This window comes from Anomaloglossus baeobatrachus, chromosome 12, assembly GCF_048569485.1.
Source record: "Anomaloglossus baeobatrachus isolate aAnoBae1 chromosome 12, aAnoBae1.hap1, whole genome shotgun sequence".
NCBI classification, from domain to species: Eukaryota; Metazoa; Chordata; class Amphibia; order Anura; family Aromobatidae; genus Anomaloglossus; species Anomaloglossus baeobatrachus.
Genome location: NC_134364.1, coordinates 96,192,280 through 96,211,145, shown reverse-complemented (window position 1 = coordinate 96,211,145; position 18,866 = coordinate 96,192,280). Strand labels below are relative to the sequence as shown.

General features: G+C 40.5%; 1 protein-coding gene across 5 annotated transcripts in view; it reads left to right on the top strand.

Annotated features, from left to right (window-relative positions):
• NTRK1 (neurotrophic receptor tyrosine kinase 1) overlaps positions 1–18,866 on the top strand; it is a 133,944-nt gene that overhangs the window by 52,810 nt on the left and 62,268 nt on the right. For all 5 annotated transcript variants that reach the window (XM_075330583.1, XM_075330582.1, XM_075330579.1 and 2 more), the window contains exons 2-3: positions 13,400–13,474; positions 14,919–14,990. In XM_075330583.1, the coding sequence (XP_075186698.1) occupies positions 13,400–13,474; positions 14,919–14,990 (147 nt within the window). The remainder of the gene's footprint in view (positions 1–13,399; positions 13,475–14,918; positions 14,991–18,866) is intronic.

The following is an 18,866-nucleotide window of genomic DNA, read 5'->3' as shown; positions in this document are numbered from 1 at the left end:
ACCATTGCCTGTTGAGGTCATCTCCCTATTTTTAGAGACTTGTGACAGGTTTTTGACTGGAGCCTCACTTTACCATCTAGACTCCTCATTAAAAAGTAGTTTCCTTTCTGTTGGTGCTTTATGAGTTAATGTCAGTTTGTTTGTCAAGCAGGTCATAGCAGTGAAGGTCAGCTGTAGCCCATGCCCCTTTAGGTTTAAATAGTGGGATTTTCCCAGCAGTCCTCGCTGTTGATAGAATTCATTCTACTCTGGCCATCCTGTTGGAAAGAGCTGCTGGTGAATTGTCCTGTGCCCATCCTACTTCTACTTTGGAGTCTGTCTGCAGACGTGGATTTTGGTGTTTGTTATCTTTTGTTTATTCTCTCTGTCAGGCCTTCCGTTCCTTCCATGTTTATTAGTGCAGCTGTGGGACTAGTGTTTCTTGTTGGCCACCTCACTAGCTATGGATGTTTGCAGGGCTAGTGGAGTATTAGGTATCCGGCCTAGCGATGGGTTGAAACACCTGTATAGGGACGGTAGGGAACTCAGGTAACAACATGAGGTGAGTTCAGGAGCTGCCCCCTCACCCTTCTCCCTAGCGATAGGGCCCACCATTGTTAAAGTGTCCCTGGTGCCCCCCCCTTTGATTGTGATGGTTTGTTAGACACCCGTCAGTTTGAACCCATGTGTCACGCGGTACATAAGGACTTCTCCAACTCTGAGCGTGACATTGCCTAGTGCGTGACTCTACTCCTGACTGGCTCCACCTCCCTGACTCTTAAAAGGTAATTTAGATAACATAGGAATTCAAATCCACACCGCTGGGCCTATTTTAGGATTGACAATTACTTTATATAGGAAGGGAATTTTTAGAAGGTCCCTTATGGAAATATTTGGAAATCAATTCTCTGACAGGTTATTTTCCTGATCCACAGTCTATGTGCGTTTCTGGCTGCTGTTAAGATCGTATATCACGGGAATGAAGATTTATGTGACAGATCACCATAGGGAGCAGGAAGCCGAGATATAGCATCATATATCTCCTAGAAGGAGGGGGTCTCATATAATAGTCCGAACATGGAGCTCTCTGTGTGTATAATGTGTTTATTTTGTAATAAAATCTTACATTACTGGAGTCAGCCGTGAATTATGGCTAGGGCCGGAGTACAGAGGAGGTCGGGACGTTTAGTGTTACACCCGGACTGTGGGAATGTAAAGATGGTGGAGATGTGATCAGACACACAGAACATGTGTAGAACAAGGTGGAATATGCTATTTACACCAGGAAGCTCGGGGACTTGTGAGCGCAATCGAATAAGGACGGCCAAGTTTAATCACTGCTCCAAATCGAATCCCAGCTGCATTAGAGGCTATTAGTGATAATCTGCTCAGTCCTAAAAGGGTTTTTTATCTCAGGAAGAGCCTGCAACGCTCAACCAAACTCCTGGCTTTCACTATCGGGCGTGAGATATTTCAATTATTATAATACTTGCATACTGTATTATGGTCCAGGATACCTAAAGAACTCTGTAGGACACTGGGACAACCAAAGAAAATCATTTTGAGAGGCTAACCTCTTTGTGTTCTAAGACCTAAAATATGATACAGCCTAACAGGAATTATGGTGGTCTACCATAATGGCCAGCTTGATCCATTTAGTAGCATGGAGACACACCACCTATGGACTAATGTGTTCCTCAATGGCTAAGGTTAAATTAGAGGACATTTAACTTTAAGGCCTTCACCATCAAGGCTTGTAATGCGTACCTGTCAATGGTGTGTCGCGGGTGACAGTCATGTGGTTTGTGGCAATAGAAGGTCACAGTGTTTGGCTGCACAAAATGCTCCCTGACTTTCTATTGTTCCTGTTGTCAGTATTCATTGTACTAGGTAGCTTTCCTGCTGGTTTCCATCTCTTCCCCAGCAGAGCTCTCCTTCTGTCCAGTGGCTTATTATCGGTATTCTGTGTGCTTAAATTCTCCCATCTTCTCTGGACTGGTGCTGGTGATATTTTCAGTTCATTCAATCTATGGTTGCAAGCAGGTGGCTTGTATTTATCTGTAGTATCGTTGCTGAAACCTTGCTGGACTTCTACCTGGGACATCTGTGGATAAGTAGTTCATGCATTTTCCCCCTGTGTGTCCCCCTTGTGTCTTCTCTAGTGTTTAATGTGGTTGATGAAGAGCTCATCCCAATCGTTCCCTATTTAGGGTACAGCAGTAGGGATAACTATGGTCAGGTATCTGGCTTGGCGCATCGGTGTGTAACCTATCTAGGGTGGTGAGGGACCTCAGCGTCCAACAGTAGGTTTGATCAGGGGTCACCATCTCCCCCTTCCCTAGAGACAGCATTTCCCTTCCCTTCTCTTTTGCTGTTCACTTGGTACTTCCCTGTACTTAGCGTGACAGTACCAGACTACATAAGAAACTTGGAGTCTAGATGACACCTAGGATCCACCAAAGAATATAATTTGGAGAGGCCAACCTTCAAGATTGGAAGCTTTGGTGTGATGATAACTCAAAACATAAAGTTCCAACTTCATAAGAATTATGTTTGACCTCCAGGAGAATATTTTAAATTCCACAGATGGGCCATTTTGTAGCAAGAAGATTTACCACAAATGGACCAAAGTGGCTCTTAAAGGCTAAGGTGAAATTGGAGAAGATGCAGCTTTAGGCCTCCACTACAGGCTACGCAAGGGACGCGGAGGGACACACGGGAGTTGGTGGGACACTTAAGGCCTTTACTATCAGGCTTGTGATATTACATATGGAGAAAATTATTCCAAGTGGTTTAATTCCAAGGCTGGAAGGTTCTTTGTGATGTAAACCCAAAAATAGTGATAAACCATAACAAGAACAAGTAACTTGGTGGGACACTTTGGGCCAATGAAATAAAATATTTTGAGAGGCCAACTTTCAAGATTGGAATTTTTTTTTATGATGTAAAACCAAAAGTAGTGATACACCCTAACAGGAGTTATCATTTTCTCCCAGTAGAAGATCTTAAAGTCTACAGATGGGCAACCTTGGTCTATGTTAGATAACAGAGATGGGCCACTGTGGCGCTTATCCTTTGTCCATTTAGTAGCCTGAAGACACACCATGTATGAACCAATGTGGCCTTCAAGGGCAAAGGTCAAATAGGAGAAGATTGAATTTATATCCTTCACTACAGGCTTCACATGGGACTCGGTGGGACACTTTGGTCCAACCAAAGAAAATCATTTTGAGAGGTCAACTTTGAAGAATGGAATTTTCTTTAAGACATGAGCCCCATTTAGTGATACACCCTAACAGTAGTTATCATTGTCTCCCAGTAGATCTTAAAGTACACATATGGGACTCGTTGGTCCATTTAGAAGCATGGAGACACATTCCTTATGAACTTATGTGGCCCTATAGCTAAAAACAAATTGAAGAAGATATAACTTAAGATACTCATATATCATAAATAGCTGCCCCTCAGCCATTAGCTATTACTCCAGACCCTCTGATAAGTGTCTGTCAAAGTTTAGCCATACTTGACAGCTCTCTGAGCGTCAAAGGTGCTCCATAAAAATGGGTAGTCCTTCTGGATTTACGGAACATTTAGCAAAAATCCCAGGATTATAGAAGCCTCTTGGAAAACAGAACTTATTGCACTTTTTTTTTTTTTTCTTCATAGATTTTTGTCAAGCTTTTTCTAAGTCTGTCTCTGCAGATATCTATGACCTCACGCCCTTTGAGTCTAATTAAAATCTATAAGGTTGAGTAGACGTCTATGAGGAACCGTTACAACACATGTAATATCACTAAGGTGACCGATGTGTCAGCATTATATTGCCCCAGGCTGTAGATGGGCTACAAGACTTTGACCATTTCCATCTTAACGCTGAAGATGATAATGTAATTGAAGCCTCGAAATCCTCTGACAGATTTATGATTATCTAAAGAATATTGAAAATGTAATTAAACGTGCCACTCCATAATAGAAAATGGGCTGATAATTGTCACATTTCTGGTCCATGTCTGCTCTAATGAGTGGAGAGGAGCCCGTAACTCAGTCCCTCGGCCGCCTCCTCTCATAATGATTTTATCAGGGTGGGCCTGAGTGACTTGTGATGGTATTGACTGATATGATCCAGCTCCTCATTACTACGTAGTCAGTTATATCTGTAACCTCTACATATCTACATAGTCCTCTCTTATCTATCTACTTAGCTTGAGATACCCAGAAATGGTCAAGTGGTCATCATCTTACACCGGTCATCCAGGAATGAGCACATCTGTATGATAAAACTATGGGGGCAAGGACAATGCTACCATGTAAGAAAGTGTGTCCCACTCCCAGAGGTTTAGATATAGAGGGTGAAGAGACTGCAGTCTCACCCATGGGTGCCTTGGGTCCCTCTAGAGGACCGGTTAAGTATTTTTCACTGTGAGGTCTATTTTCAGAATGGTGTTCTGTATATAATATGCCCCTTTTTACTCCTACAGTGTTATTTTATCTACTCTTCAATTTGCACTTGGATGTCAAGGTTCAAAGCTATGTGGTAAATTTTCTATATCTTCAGGGAGTCCAGGAGGTCTCCCCGACATTCCAGTATGAGCATTTGCAATGGAGTCATGAAGTGCCACCTTGTAAAGGTTGGTGTTCTAGAATTCAAAAGTATAGCTAAAGCCATAGCCCTCGAGCCTATTCCACACCCTCTTCCTTCCACTTTGACCAAGACTTTGGACCAAAGACCGAGCCTTTCTACAAAACACACTAAAAACCTTATGCTACTTTTTGAAAACTTCCCGGGAATTTTTGCTGGCTGGACAATTCCATTGATGCCAGCTATAGCTAGTCTATATTAATCTGGTGAGGTGTTGTGATCCAGACTTACCGGTGGTTGTAATACTTTATTACTAGGAGCAGTTGTACTATTAACCCTTGTTGTACTTTTGTTGCTGCCTTAATTCTCTTGCTTTTCCCTTTAGTCTCTTACTGTTTGTTCCTGTGAGTTTATAGTATATATTTTTTTTCCCTGTCTGTCTTTATCTGTGTTGCCATTACACTTCTGCTCATTCCTTCCCTGGGGGTGAAACAAATTAGATTTGGCCAGGCACAAGACTCTGGCATCTCCACCAATGGGGTTATCCCCGAGGTTAGGGATAGCCTAGGGTCCCCTAGCTTGAGGGACAGTGGTATTGACAATTTAGAATTTGCAAATATTCCACATTTAGTGCCCACTATACTAGGGAGCACACCGGGTGAGACTACAGAAGTGACTGTACCTCGCATAAGTTGATCTGGTTTGAACCCAGTCCCTGCTTTGTGCATCAGTCGGTAAATTAACATTATCAATCAAGTCTCCAGAGATGGACGGCTCGACTGGAGCATAACGAATATTACTTGCCTTCATCGTGCTTAATAAACCCTCCCGAGACCTGGAAACAGTTCAACTGCAAATACTATATAGGCGATGCCAAGGACACTGCAAACAAGCGGCATGAGTTTAACGTATGAATATTTGATCGGCCATCACTTATAATAAGATGATCGTATGCTGCAAGTCAACTTTAAGAGGAGGTCGTGGACTTGTTTATTGGCTGTAGATAATGTATGAATAAAGTCTATAATATTCTTACCTAATGGTGAAAACGTAGGCAAATTTTTCTTAACAACACAAAAATTCTCCCATTAGTGTCCCAGTTGCAAAAGTGACCAAGCTGGGGCCATAGAGGTTACATCCAAAGATGTTCCTCAACCACAGACAAGCCCCTATAAGTGCCCTAGATTCTGGTGATCCTGTAACTATCAAAATAAGTACTCGCATAAGTACCAAATCACAGATGATCCCATGCAGAGATTTCTACAACTTGAGTGGCTCCCAAAGTGCCTCCTCAAAAGATGATGCCTCTGCAAGTTCTCCGGCCACAGATATACCCAAGTCACACATGCCTCCAGAGATTCTCCAACCTTTGGTGGCCTCATTGAGTTCAATGTGTCCCAGCCTTAGGTGGCCTGATAAATGCCTCATCAATTGATGTGCCCCCAAAGATAGTCTGGCCATAAATAGTTCAATAAGTCCCCCAACCTTAGGTGGCCCCATAAATGCCTCATCGATTGATGTGCCCCAAAATAGTCTTGCTACAAATAGTTCAATAAGTTCTCAAACCTTAAGTGGACCCATAAATGCCTCATCGATTGAAATTCCCCATAGATAGCCTGGCCACAGATGGCCTGATAAGTGCCTCAATCATAGGTGGCCACAAAATACCAAATAATTTGATATTTCCCCATAGTTGGCCAGTACTGTAAGATTCTTCTCAATCAAAGATGCCCCCTTAGGTAGCCGTAGCCTTATAAATGCTTCTTTTATTGATATGCCCCCATAGTTACGGTAACCATTCATAGATACTCCAATAAGTGTCCCAGCCTTAAGCGGCCCCATGAATGCCATATCAATTGATGTACCCCCATAAGTGTCACAGCATTTTAAGTTCCTCCTCAGTATAAGATGCCATCTCAGGTGACCTCATAAATTCTTCATCGATTGATGTGCACCTATAGTTGGGCAGCCATAGAAACTCCAATAAATGTCCCAGCTTTAGGTAGCCTCATATTTGCCACATGAATTGATGTGCCCCCATAATTGCCCAAGCCACAGGTGCTCCTATAAGAGTCACAGCCACAGATTCCCCTGTTGTAGAACCTTATGTACTCCTTTACATCCCCACTTCTGGTGTACTCATGTAAGTGCCCCTTCTAAGCTTTTCTTAGATGTGCCCAAATATCAACCCCAACCAAGCCCGTACCTTTGCTTGTAACCCCCAGAAGCATATGGCATCCTGAATCCAAATTTGAAATGTCTCCACTTGGAGGGTCTTATCATGCGACTGGAGTCCCTACAATGGGAATTATTATGCTGGTAAATACCCTGCACCAATGTACGAAGTCATAATTCCATGGAAATCACTTAGGACAATTCCGATGGGTTGAAGTCCCGGTAGCTCCTAAACATGGAAAGCCCCAGGTGATAAATCCTCAGGGATCCCACCTCCCTGGTAATCTGCCTTGACTTGTTTTGATAGATGAAGGAATAATTCAGTGTTTGCGCTGATTACGTGTGTGTCATACACTCTCCATCTTCATCTGATCCAACGGTGGAGGCCATGGATGGAAGGTGATAATAGGCTGAGCCCACTCTGTAGATGAAGGGCGATGACCTCATGTTGTAAGAGGACACCCATTTCATTAGGAGCACGCTCTTTACTAGCGGGTGTTATCGGTGGGATGGAGAGAAGGAAGGGGGGACAGAGAAATTTAATACCTGTCTGGGAGCGATGTCATCTGTCTACTTTCTCAGTCTTTCCATATACACAAACAGTGAGGTCAAGGCAGGGCATGCTGGGAATTGTGGTACAACGAATGCTAGGCGTAACATCAATGCTTATTATCAGATTTAATCAACCTTAATAATAATTATTAAACGCGATGCAAATAATATGTAAATAACGTATTTCTTCTATGTGATATCAGATATTTTTATAATACAGTATTTTACATATATTTATTTTTGTTATTTTATATAAATTTTATATTGTTTAGGTATATTATACATTTTATCTATATATTTTTATATTATTTCCTTTAGATTATACATTATTTTATATATTGCATATTTATATATTTTTTTATATATTAATGCACAATATGTAATAATATACTAAATATTGTTATATTTAGTATGTATAAATATGTTCTTATGTTTTTTTATTTTATATGCTGTATGTATATACAGTATATACCAGTTATATATATGTATAGGTTTGTTATTTTATATATATTTATATATTTTTGTCATATTTAATTTTAGATTGTTTTCTACACATAACTATATTTTATATTTCATATACCGGTATATATTATAGGTTTGTATGATTCCTATATATTTTTAGGTAACAGGCATTTTTTTTATTTTATATATATATATATATATATATATATATATATATATATATATATATATATATATATATATATATAAATACTTTTTCTATTACTGTGTCCAATTATTCTTATTATTTCTTGTCATTTTATATACAGTATAATATATATTTTGTTATATAATCTATGGTTTTATGTAGTATATATATACATATATATATATATATATATATATATATATATAACATTCTTTTCTTTGTTTATGTACATATATTATATATTTTTATTTTATATAATTTAAAGTTTTATTAGTTTTGTGTTGATAAATGTATATATATATATCTTTTCATTGTGTATATTTTTTTATTCTATGTAATCCTATAGTTTTATGTTTATATAGATATATATACTGTACATTATTTTCGATTTGAGCATACAGATATATTTTTGTTATTTTGTATCTCATATCTATTTAATGTATATTTTTTTACCTTTTTTTTTTAAATAAATTATATTAATTCCAAATGTATAGGATATTTTATGACCTAATAATAGGATAGCGTGATATTAGTTCTAGTCACGCTTGTATATTCTGTGTTCTGGTGGTTGGCGATGTTCATGTCCCACTTTGTACTCTTGTAACCAGAGGCACATAAATCCACTGCTCTTACTTAATCTTTTCCCTGATCCATTTAATCCCAGGATCTCAAATTTCTGATCTCCCTAATTTACCGTTAAAATTAGATTCAGTCTTGAATACTTCAGAACTGCAGTAAATGTCGATGATTTGACCCAAAAGGGGCTTCATCCTGTGGCCAAAGGATGCTGGTGGCTAGTAAAAATATGGTCAAGGAGAAGAAGATCCTAAAACGAGCTCCTACATCTTCTACTCTTGTCCTCTGTTCCCTGGACTCCAAGTTAAAAAAAAAAAATAACTAGTGACTTGGAATTATATTTGAACTAAATAAAATCATTTTTGAGGATTTTAGCAGATGTTTATACAAAAATTGGATGAGAAGAGTTAATTAAAGAGTTGTCCCTCCTGACTTTAGAGCTTTAGTCTCATCACCTGAGGTTCCTCCAGATGTGACTCCCACCGCCTAGGCCTGAGCAGAAATATTTTCTTCCTAATCTGGTTATTTATTAATGGCATTGCACAATAACCCTCTCAGGAACCTTCAAAGGATTTTTGGTTTGAGCCATTGATTGGCCGATGATTTTGCAGCTGTGAACTCTCGAAGGGGTAGAAACAAAGTTCAGGTGGCCTTCACTAGAGTTCCGGACTACTGGGGAGTTTTGTGAGTGGGTGGCCCTGCGTTAAGGCAAAGCGCTTTGTCATAATAATTTCAAAAATAATCATTGTACATCAAAGTACAGGATTTACAGGACTGATGTATGAGGACCAGACTTTGGCCCAGTTTTCATATATTTTACATTTTTCTCACAGGATATTGTACATTTTCGTGACTATTTGATTTTTTTGGACTATTTTTCTTCTTAAATTACTGAGCCTTTTGGGCCTGAGATATTTTTTTTACATTTATTTTGGAGTCTTGTACCTATTTACAGCCAAGTGAGCCGAGTTGGAGACTCAGGTGGCCGAAGAATAAAAAATCTAGGATAAGCGGTGGGAAATTAAAGGGACAGATGGGAAAAAAACTTTACACAGCGGGAGCTTAATGGTTTATTAGAACAACTTTCAAGGGATCCAGCTAATTGAGTTTTTGTCACATCCATTCCTGTGCTTACCTCAATTTGATACTTGGTGGTGCTGCATCTTTCTGGTGGGCAACGTAGGGCTTGTTTGGTGCCGATCAGGCTTGGTAGTTAATCCTGAACATTGTTCTCATTAACTCTTTTCTGTGGTTGTTGGGCGATATAAATCCTAAAGCTCTTTGTCACCGGTGCCAGTTATAACTTCTACTTGACGTGGTCCACATCCCTGTTCTCTGCTCCCATGATGCTAGTATTGATTCCTAGTTTGTTTGGTTTTTATCACTACCTGTTTGTATTCAAATAATGTACCTGACCTTAACTTTCATGTAACGATCCCACCTTGGGGACCCTTTTTTTCTGCCAGCTTGCTTTACCAGCCAGTAGCTACTCCATAGCTCCAAACCATGGCACCTTTTTAAGTTCAGATTCCTCCTAATCCAAATCAGAAAATCCTCTAGTTTCTGCTTCTTGGTCCATCTTGTTCAGCCAATTATAGGCTGGAGTGTTGATTCGCCTCAGTCAGTGACAGGCTGAGCATTATTTCCTTCAAGAGGGCATTCTGAACAATTCCTTCAAGCAATACTTAAATTGGAGCTATCGGCTCTCCTCTGTTTTACTAATATATATGTGTCTATATATGTGTACATATAAATATATATAATATACTGTATATACAGTGCCTTGCGAAAGTATTCGGCCCCTTTGAATTCTTCAACCTTTTCCCACATTTCAGGCTTCAAACATAAAGATAAAAATTTTAATGTTCTGGTGAAGAATCAACAACAAGTGGACACAATTGTGAAGTTGAACGATATTTATTGCTTATTTTAAACTTTTATAAAAAATAAATAACTGAAAATTGGCGCGTGCAATATTATTCATCCCCTGTAAGTTAATACTTTGTAGCGCCCCCTTTTGCTGCGATTACAGCTGCAGTCGCTTGGGGTATGTGTCCATCAGTTTTGTACATGGAGAGACTGAAATTCTCGCCCATTCTTCCTTTGTAAACAGCTGGAGCTGAGTGAGGTTGGATGGAGGCGTTTGTGAACAGCAGTTTTCAGCTCTTTCCACAGATTCTCGATTGGGTTCAGGTCTGGACTGTGACTTGACCATTCTAACACCTGGATACGTTTATTTGTGAACCATTCCATTGTAAATTTTGCTTTATGTTTGGGATCATTGTCTTGTTGGAAGACAAATCTCCGTCCCAGTCTCCGGTCTTTCGCAGACTCCAACAGGTATTCTTCAAGAATGGTCCTGTATTTGGCTCCATCCATCTTCCCTTAAATTTTAACCATCTTCCCTGTCCCTGCTGAAGAAAAGAAGGCCCAAACAATGATGCTGCCACCACCATGTTTGACAGTGGGGATGGTGTGTACAGGGTGATGAGCTGTGTTGCTTGAACGCCAAACATATCATTTGGCATTGTGCCCAAAATGTTTAATTTTGGTTTCATCTGACCAGAGCACCTTCTTCCACATGTTTGGTGTCTGCCAGGTGACTTGGGGCAAACTTTAAACGACACTTTTTATGGATATCTTTGAGAAATGGCTTTCTTCTTGCCACTCTTCCATAAAGGCCAGATTTGTGCAGTGTACGACTGATTGTTGTCCTATGGACAGACTCTCCCACCTCAGCTGTAGATCTCTGCAGTTCATCCAGAGGGATCATGGGCCTCTTGGCTGCATCTCTGATCAGTCTTCTCCTTGTTTGAGATGAAAGTTTGGATGGACGGCCGGGTCTTGGTAGATTTGCATTGGTATGATACTCCTTCCATTTCAATATGATTGCTTGCACACTGCTCCTGGGATGCTTAAAGTTTTGGAAATCTTTTTGAAACCAAACCCGGCTTTAAACATCTCCACAAAAGTATCACGGACCTGCCTGTTGTGTTCCTTGGTCTTCATGATGCTCTCTGCGCTTTAAACAGAACACTGAGACTATCACAGAGCAGGGGCATTTATACGGAGACTTGATTACACACAGGGGATTATATTTATCATCATCAGTCATTTAGGACAACATTGGATCATTCAGAGATCCTCAATCAACTTCTGGAGTGAGTTTGCTGCACTGAAAGTAAAGGGGATGAATAATATTGCACGCCCCAATTTCCAGTTTATTCTTTTTTACAAAAGTTTAAAATAAGCAATAAATTTCGTTCAACTTCACAATTGTGTCCACTTGTTGCTGATTCTTCACCATAACATTAAAATTGTTATCTTTATGATTGAAGCCCGAAATGTGGGAAAAGGTTGAAAAATTCAGGGGGACTGAATACTTTTGCAAGGTATTGTGTGTGTGTGTGTGTGTGTGTGTGTGTGTGTATATGCGTATATATATATATATATACACAAATAAAACAAATGAAAATGTACATATTTTTATTTATTTTTTCAGTTTTTATATCATGCTCTGTATTAAAAAAAGAGAAAAAAAAGCATCCTGAAATTTTCACACTGACCACTGGGGGCTATTCTAGGTTTATTCTTCCTGTTGTCTCAAGATATCAACATGTACATTAGCAGCATCAGGCCCCCTTCACACGTCCGTGAAAAAAACGATCCGTTTTTTTCACGTACTTGTTAAAGGGGTGGTTTGCTCTCCGTGTGCTGTGTTTGTGGCACATTCCTGTTCACCGTGTGTTATACGTAATAACACGGAGAATGGAAAGTCCCGCCTTACCTGATTCCTCCGGAGCTGTCTGTGGTGCTGAATGACAGCGTCCGTCACAGGCCACGCCCCGCTGACGCTGCTTCCGGCCCCCAGTGAAGAAGATGTGTTCAAATTCACTGGGGGACGGATGCAGGTGACAGCCGCGGCAGAGACTGCAGGGCTCGTGGAGGTGAGTTTGTGTTTTTTTAAAATTTTTTACAATGCCACTTGTGTTTCTCCGGTGCGTGTCATGTGCACCCACATCCACACTACATCCGTGTGGTACGTGTGCGGGTCCGTGTTGCCGGAGAAACACGGACATGCATCCGTGTGGAGCACACGGCACACGTCTGCTCCACACGGAGGCACGGGCCACTGGCAGAACACGTGCGTGCACATATACCCATTGATTTTAATGGGTATACGTGTGCCCGTGTCTCCGGTACATACGGGCATGGACCTAGCACGTACTGGAGACACGGACGTGTGAAGGGGGCCTCAGACTGACTTGTAATGAGCGTGTGCAGGCAGGGGGAGCTTTGACATCACCTATTCTGGTTTCTCTATCCTGTGTTATCTGCTGTGCATAGAGGTGTGATCCTGCCTCTGTTGATAAAGAGTCTGCTGAAAACTCTAAAAAGCCTAAAAAAGCCACAGTAGCCAGTGTAAATATTACATTATTAGTATTTTTTTTTTTTATAAAGATCATGAGTCATGACATTGCAAAAACATACTGATAGATTAAACTTGTAAAACATTTTCCAATATATTGGTGTTATAGGTATAAATAAATAATGACCATGACAAATAATATGTAATTTCTACAAATTTAAATTTCTATATTTTTTTTAAATTCAACCAATATATATAGCTACATGTTTTCTTAGTTTGGCGCAAATACCAAATATTTTGGGTCCTTGTAACAATGACCTAATCTAACGACCCCACCGTAATTATCATCCATGTAGGGGTCCATGAGAGGCAAAGGGTTTTTTGGCCAGTGAAGCATTAGAGTATAATGACCCAGTCTACACATCTGTAGCATAGCCATTGTAGTCTTGAGAATGTCGTTGTCTTCTTCTTCCTCGGGGAATCCTTACATCCTGATTGACATTTGTGTCCTATCCAACAGTGTGATCGAGAACCAGAAGGACTTGTTGAACCTAACTCGAATGGACATGAAGAACTTCAGAGAGCTGAAAAATCTGTGAGTACTCGACTCTACACTTGTCTCCCGGTGGAAAGACATTAATTCTCCTTGTCATAATGTCTCTTGGTGCCATAAGGGGAAAGTAAGACAAATGATTCGGGAAGTGTGAGAAGAAGGGACACGACCTTGAGCCTGGGGTGAAATGAAACGAGCGTAATTAGGGCCAGAAATGTAGATGAAGTTCATTCTAACGTCCCTGGTTTCCTTGCAGAGGATGTCAGACAGCCTCCAAGGTCCATATTTCATTGTAGACAAAATCTAAATTCCTTCAGTTTTTTTCTTAAACGTCTGTTAAGATACGATCCTAATTGTTTCGCATCCTGTTTCCTTATTTTGTCTACCGCCTCCTACTGACACCAGTCAGTAAAGGGGGTTCAAAACAAGTCAAATTTGTAGATTCACAAGAATCCACATTTTGGTGGACCTATCAGAAACAGGTTAAAAAATGTAATAAAACGATACTAACCACGTCCCTGTTCTTGTGTGGTCTCCAGTATTTCACCCTGATCCAGTCTGCCATGTCCTGACATCTTTAACCCCTCCTCGTTTGACTAAAGGCCGCTTTACACGCTATGACATTGCTAAAGCGATGTCGTTGGGGTCACGGAATTTGTGACGCACATCCGGCCGCGTTAACGATGTCGTTGCGTGTGACACCTATGAGCGATTTTGAATTGTCGCAAAAACATTCAAAATCACTAATCGGTGACATCCTCCCCTATTCCCAATTATCGTTGCTGCTGCAGGTACGATGTTGTTCATCGTTCCTGCGGTAGCACACATTGCTATATGTGACACTGCAGGAACGAGGAACCTCACTTTACCTGCGGCCGCCGGCAATGCGGAAAGAAAGGAGGTGGGCGGGATGTTACGTCCCGCTCATCTCCGCCCCTCCGCTTCTATTGGGCGGCTGCTTAGTGACGTCGCTGTGACGCCGAACGAACCGCCCCCTTAGAAAGGAGGCGGTTCGCCGGTTACAGCGACGTCGCTAGGCAGGTAAGTAGTGTGACGGGTCCACGCGATTTTGTGCGCCACGGGCAGCGATTTGCCAGTGACGCACAAACGATGGGGGCGGGTACGCATGCTAGCGAGATCGCAGCATGTAAAGTGGCCTTAAGCCTCCAAAGTGAGGTGACTATTTTTTTTATTTTATTTTTTACTACTTACTTGGGTCTAGAAAAAGCTCAAAGCCTTCACGCACATTCTCCTGGCCAAATTTGAGAGAGCCACCAAATTTGCAACTAGTTGAGATGGGGCACCAGGCATGACCTATAGACAAAGGTGGCAATGTTTATGTATGTATGTATGTATGTATGTATGTATGTATGTATGTATGTGTGTGTGTGTGTGTGTGTGTGTGTGTGTGTGTGTGTGTGTGTATGTATATATATATACATATATATTTCCTTTAAGAATATCCCAATGTCTTTTCTCCAAACAGGACCATTTCTAACACTGGGTTGAAGTTTATTTCCGAAGATGCTTTTGACATGAACCCTCGAATGACTCATATGTAAGTGGAAGTTGTATATTGCATTTGTAAAATTTATAGAATAAGTCGATCTTCAAAACATAGATTAATTTTGGGTGTGGCAGTTGACCTTAAAATTTGGGATTTTGAATTTTAGGATCGTGCCTTACTTATACAAAGGGGTATGTAACACGTGAGATTTCTTATGACATTGACTTAACGTGGTCACTTTTTGGAAGAACTATAGGTCTGGAGGACTTCAAAGATTTTCCTGATTAATGCTTCATTTCTTCTGCGGGGGGAGCTTTAGGGGATGGAAATACTTATATATGGGTTCCTTCACACATTACACCCAGTCATTGTGGGTTCCAGCAGTAGGACAACCTGCAATCAGCTTCATTTCAGGAAAAACATCTAAATAATGAAACTGTCCATAGAAGACAACCTGAAAACTAAGGAATTTCAAGGTGTGTCAGTTCTGTCTCAGGCTACCGGAGTGGACCTTTACCAGGTGTAGGCAAGTTTTGGAGCTAAGCTGAGCAGACTTTTGAAGGAGTCTATGGAGGTAAAATCATTTAAGACTCCCAAATGCCCAGTTTTCCATATGACTTCCTACCACTGATGATCTCCTGGAGAGCTCTCAGAGGGTTTGCGCTTTGTTTGGCTGATTTTTGCCTCGTCATTAATAATACGGCTTATTAAGCACTTGTTTTGTTGTTCTGCAAAGTTATTAAGTGTTCTCCTGGAGCGTTCCTAATTGCAGGAGAGCGTTGCTGGCACGGACTGCGCCACTAATGGAGTTCTCACCGATGAGGTGATTTGAATAAGTAATTAAATAAAACTAAAAAGCCCTTTATTTTTTTTTTTTTAAAGTTTGATGGGAATATGTTTTTCATAGGTAGGCACTTCTGCATCCCCTGGCACCATATTTAGCCCCATCCCCTGGAATAAGGCCGATTCTTCCTGGTATAGATGAAACTATTTTTTTTATGTGGTTTACATGGGGACATAGCATTAATTATTTTTTTAAAGGCATTAGATATCCCATTTTCATATACCCAAGGTCTCCTCTTAAAGACCCTCATAAGCCCTCGTAAGTGTCTAGAAAGAATATCTCAAACTTGGAATGCATTTCTTGGACAGTCCATTTATTCCAATATTATTGGTATATTAATGGTGAAATACTACATTTCTCCTGTGGGGGTGCTGTAGGAAAAATCATCACTTTTTACCTGGCTGCTCTATCAATCACAACTGATCAATGGGATTACTGTCACCTACCAGTTATTAATGCATATGTATTAATAAAAGATGGTCTCTTATTTAGGACCCTCATCTATTTACCAGTGTGTTAGGGGCTTCAAAGCATAAATCTCACTCAATGGATTACATGGACAGCCCAATGATTCCTTTACTAATGTTGTAATACTTAATTTGTCCTCTGGGTGTGCTGCAGAAAAAAATGTTGGCAGGTTCCTCTTTAGATCATAGCTGATCACTGTGGTATAGATCAACCAACCAGCTAAGAATAGATGAAGTTACTATATGAGGGTCTACTTTGACCAAAACCAAAGCTTTGTTAAAGGGAAATGCTGTATATATAAGGGAGGTGCTATTAAGGAGAATACATATACATATTGTCATGACCGGGGATAGAAGCTATACTACAATATAAAGGGAAGGGGAATGCCCTATCGCTAGGGAAAGGGGGACGTGGTGACTCCTGACAACAACCTGCAGATCATCTTTACTACCCTCACTCACCCTATACAGGCTCCGCACCTGTCAACGAGCTTGATACCTCACCCTAGGCAAACCCTGTTCTGGGTCCTAAGTAAGGATGGCGGGTATGATCACTTGTCAACCCCATTAACACTAAGTGGGATAAAAGGAAACAATACAGGGAAACACAAATGCTACTACCTGAGCCAAGGTAGATCGCAAAAGTCAGACTTATCTTAGGAGCAGCTACCACAGAAGTCTCTGGAACAACAAGTGGAGACGACCGCTGCAGACCACAGCCAGGAACAACTATAAACCGCACCCAAAACAATGAGGTTTATAAAGGAAGTCAGAGCCTAGCAACTTCAGTTTTCTAGGGTCATAGAGTCCGCTGCTTCAGAATCATGGAACTGTCAGATAACAACACATACTGCCAATCTGTGGGATTTTGTAACACCTCTGTGACAGGCTGTGACACATCTGTGACACATATAAGTGAAATTAGGTCCAGTACAAAACAAAACAATCTTCTGTATATCAGAGATAGTCTTCTCAAAGAGTTGGTCTTTCAGAGTGGTTTTACAGTATCGAAAGCAGATTTCCCCTTTAAGGAAGTTTGTCAGACGATCTTAGAAAAATGACAATATGGAATAGAATGACCAAATATGAAGATATGATTTGCTGCGTGTAGTATAAGTGTTAAGAGAAGACATTGATATCTTCAGGACATGATGTGCACTTCAAAACAGAGCTGCCTTGACCCCAGGTTCTCTGTTTAGTGGCCTGTAGCCAAAACCATCAAAAACGGGAACTGAAGATCAAACATAGCAAGACGATGAGCACACAAAGAAGGCAAAAAACACAAATAAAAAAAAACAACAACGACAAGATCTAAACATAAATCCTAATCAGCCACAGATGATGGACCTTTTTTAGAACGTCTGTAACCTTCACCACCTGCTTTTTATCGGGACAGGACCTTCGGAGCGTTGATGTTGGTTTTGTTTGTGACTGTTTATACTTTTGTCATTTTCTATTGACATGATGGGTCCTAAATGAATTGGGTGGTAAGGATTTCCAGACAGACTTTTATTTGATGTCTTTCCTCCATCTCTTCATTTACCTTGTCCCCATGTGTGATGAGTCGTACATCATTGTTCCAGCCATAGAAATCCTAACACAACCTCCAAAAAATCTTTCTTTTTTATGTTCGTATTATTGAACATCAATGAACCCAGATGTTTGAGGTTTACATTGATCTTCAAGGGATGTTTCAGTCAAAAATAATGTAGTGGAGCATGAATTTTACATTTTATCCTTAGAGGAACTCATTGATGGCCCATGGAGATGATCATCTTTTACTAGCTGGTTGGTTGACATATATTCCAGTAATCAGCTAACCCTAAGTGCCTCGTTAACCTTTTGGATACTGTTGAGGGTGTATCTAAAAAAGATAATTATAGTCCATTTGTCCTATTAAGGCAAATGGAAATAGAGAGTTGTAGCCCAATCTTTTGAAAACTGAGAGGCAATCCGTCGAAGAAGGCCCTCTTATTTGGATAGTCATTCATCTTTTTTCCTCACCTTTCCTTCTCAAATGCTCACACCCAAAGCATCATTTGTCAAACATGAAGAGACATTAGAAAATTCCTTACTTGAACATTTATCCAAGACGAGCCCCCAACTTTTAAAGGGATTGATAGTTAAACAAGCAGAATTGGGTATAAAGCACCATAATGGGTAGTACTGAAGTCAGATGAGACTTGGTCTCCCTACTGGTGTTGAAGGAGCCTGGTATGTGTTTGAGTAGAGAGTGAGGTGGACGAGGAGTCAACCAATTTGGATCTGGAGTAAAGTTCTGTATACACATTTAATAAAAGTTGCCAGAACCCACCAATTTCGACAAAACTGACCGACCATTTGATATATATAGAAACTTTATGACTCAGAATGTTGTGGACATAAATATCGGGAAGCTGGAAATTCGATGACTGATCCTTTTGTTTTCAGAGGAGATTGGGAACATCCCCATTAAAAACACATGACCACTCAGACAAGCCGAGCACCCATGTATACCGGGTGTAGTCAAGAGAAATATGGTAGTTGTCAACCGAACAGAGGCTAGTTCCTACTAACTTCTCCTCCAGAACTACAGGTCCCTTGTCAACATTCTCCGACAAGTCAAGATCAGATAAA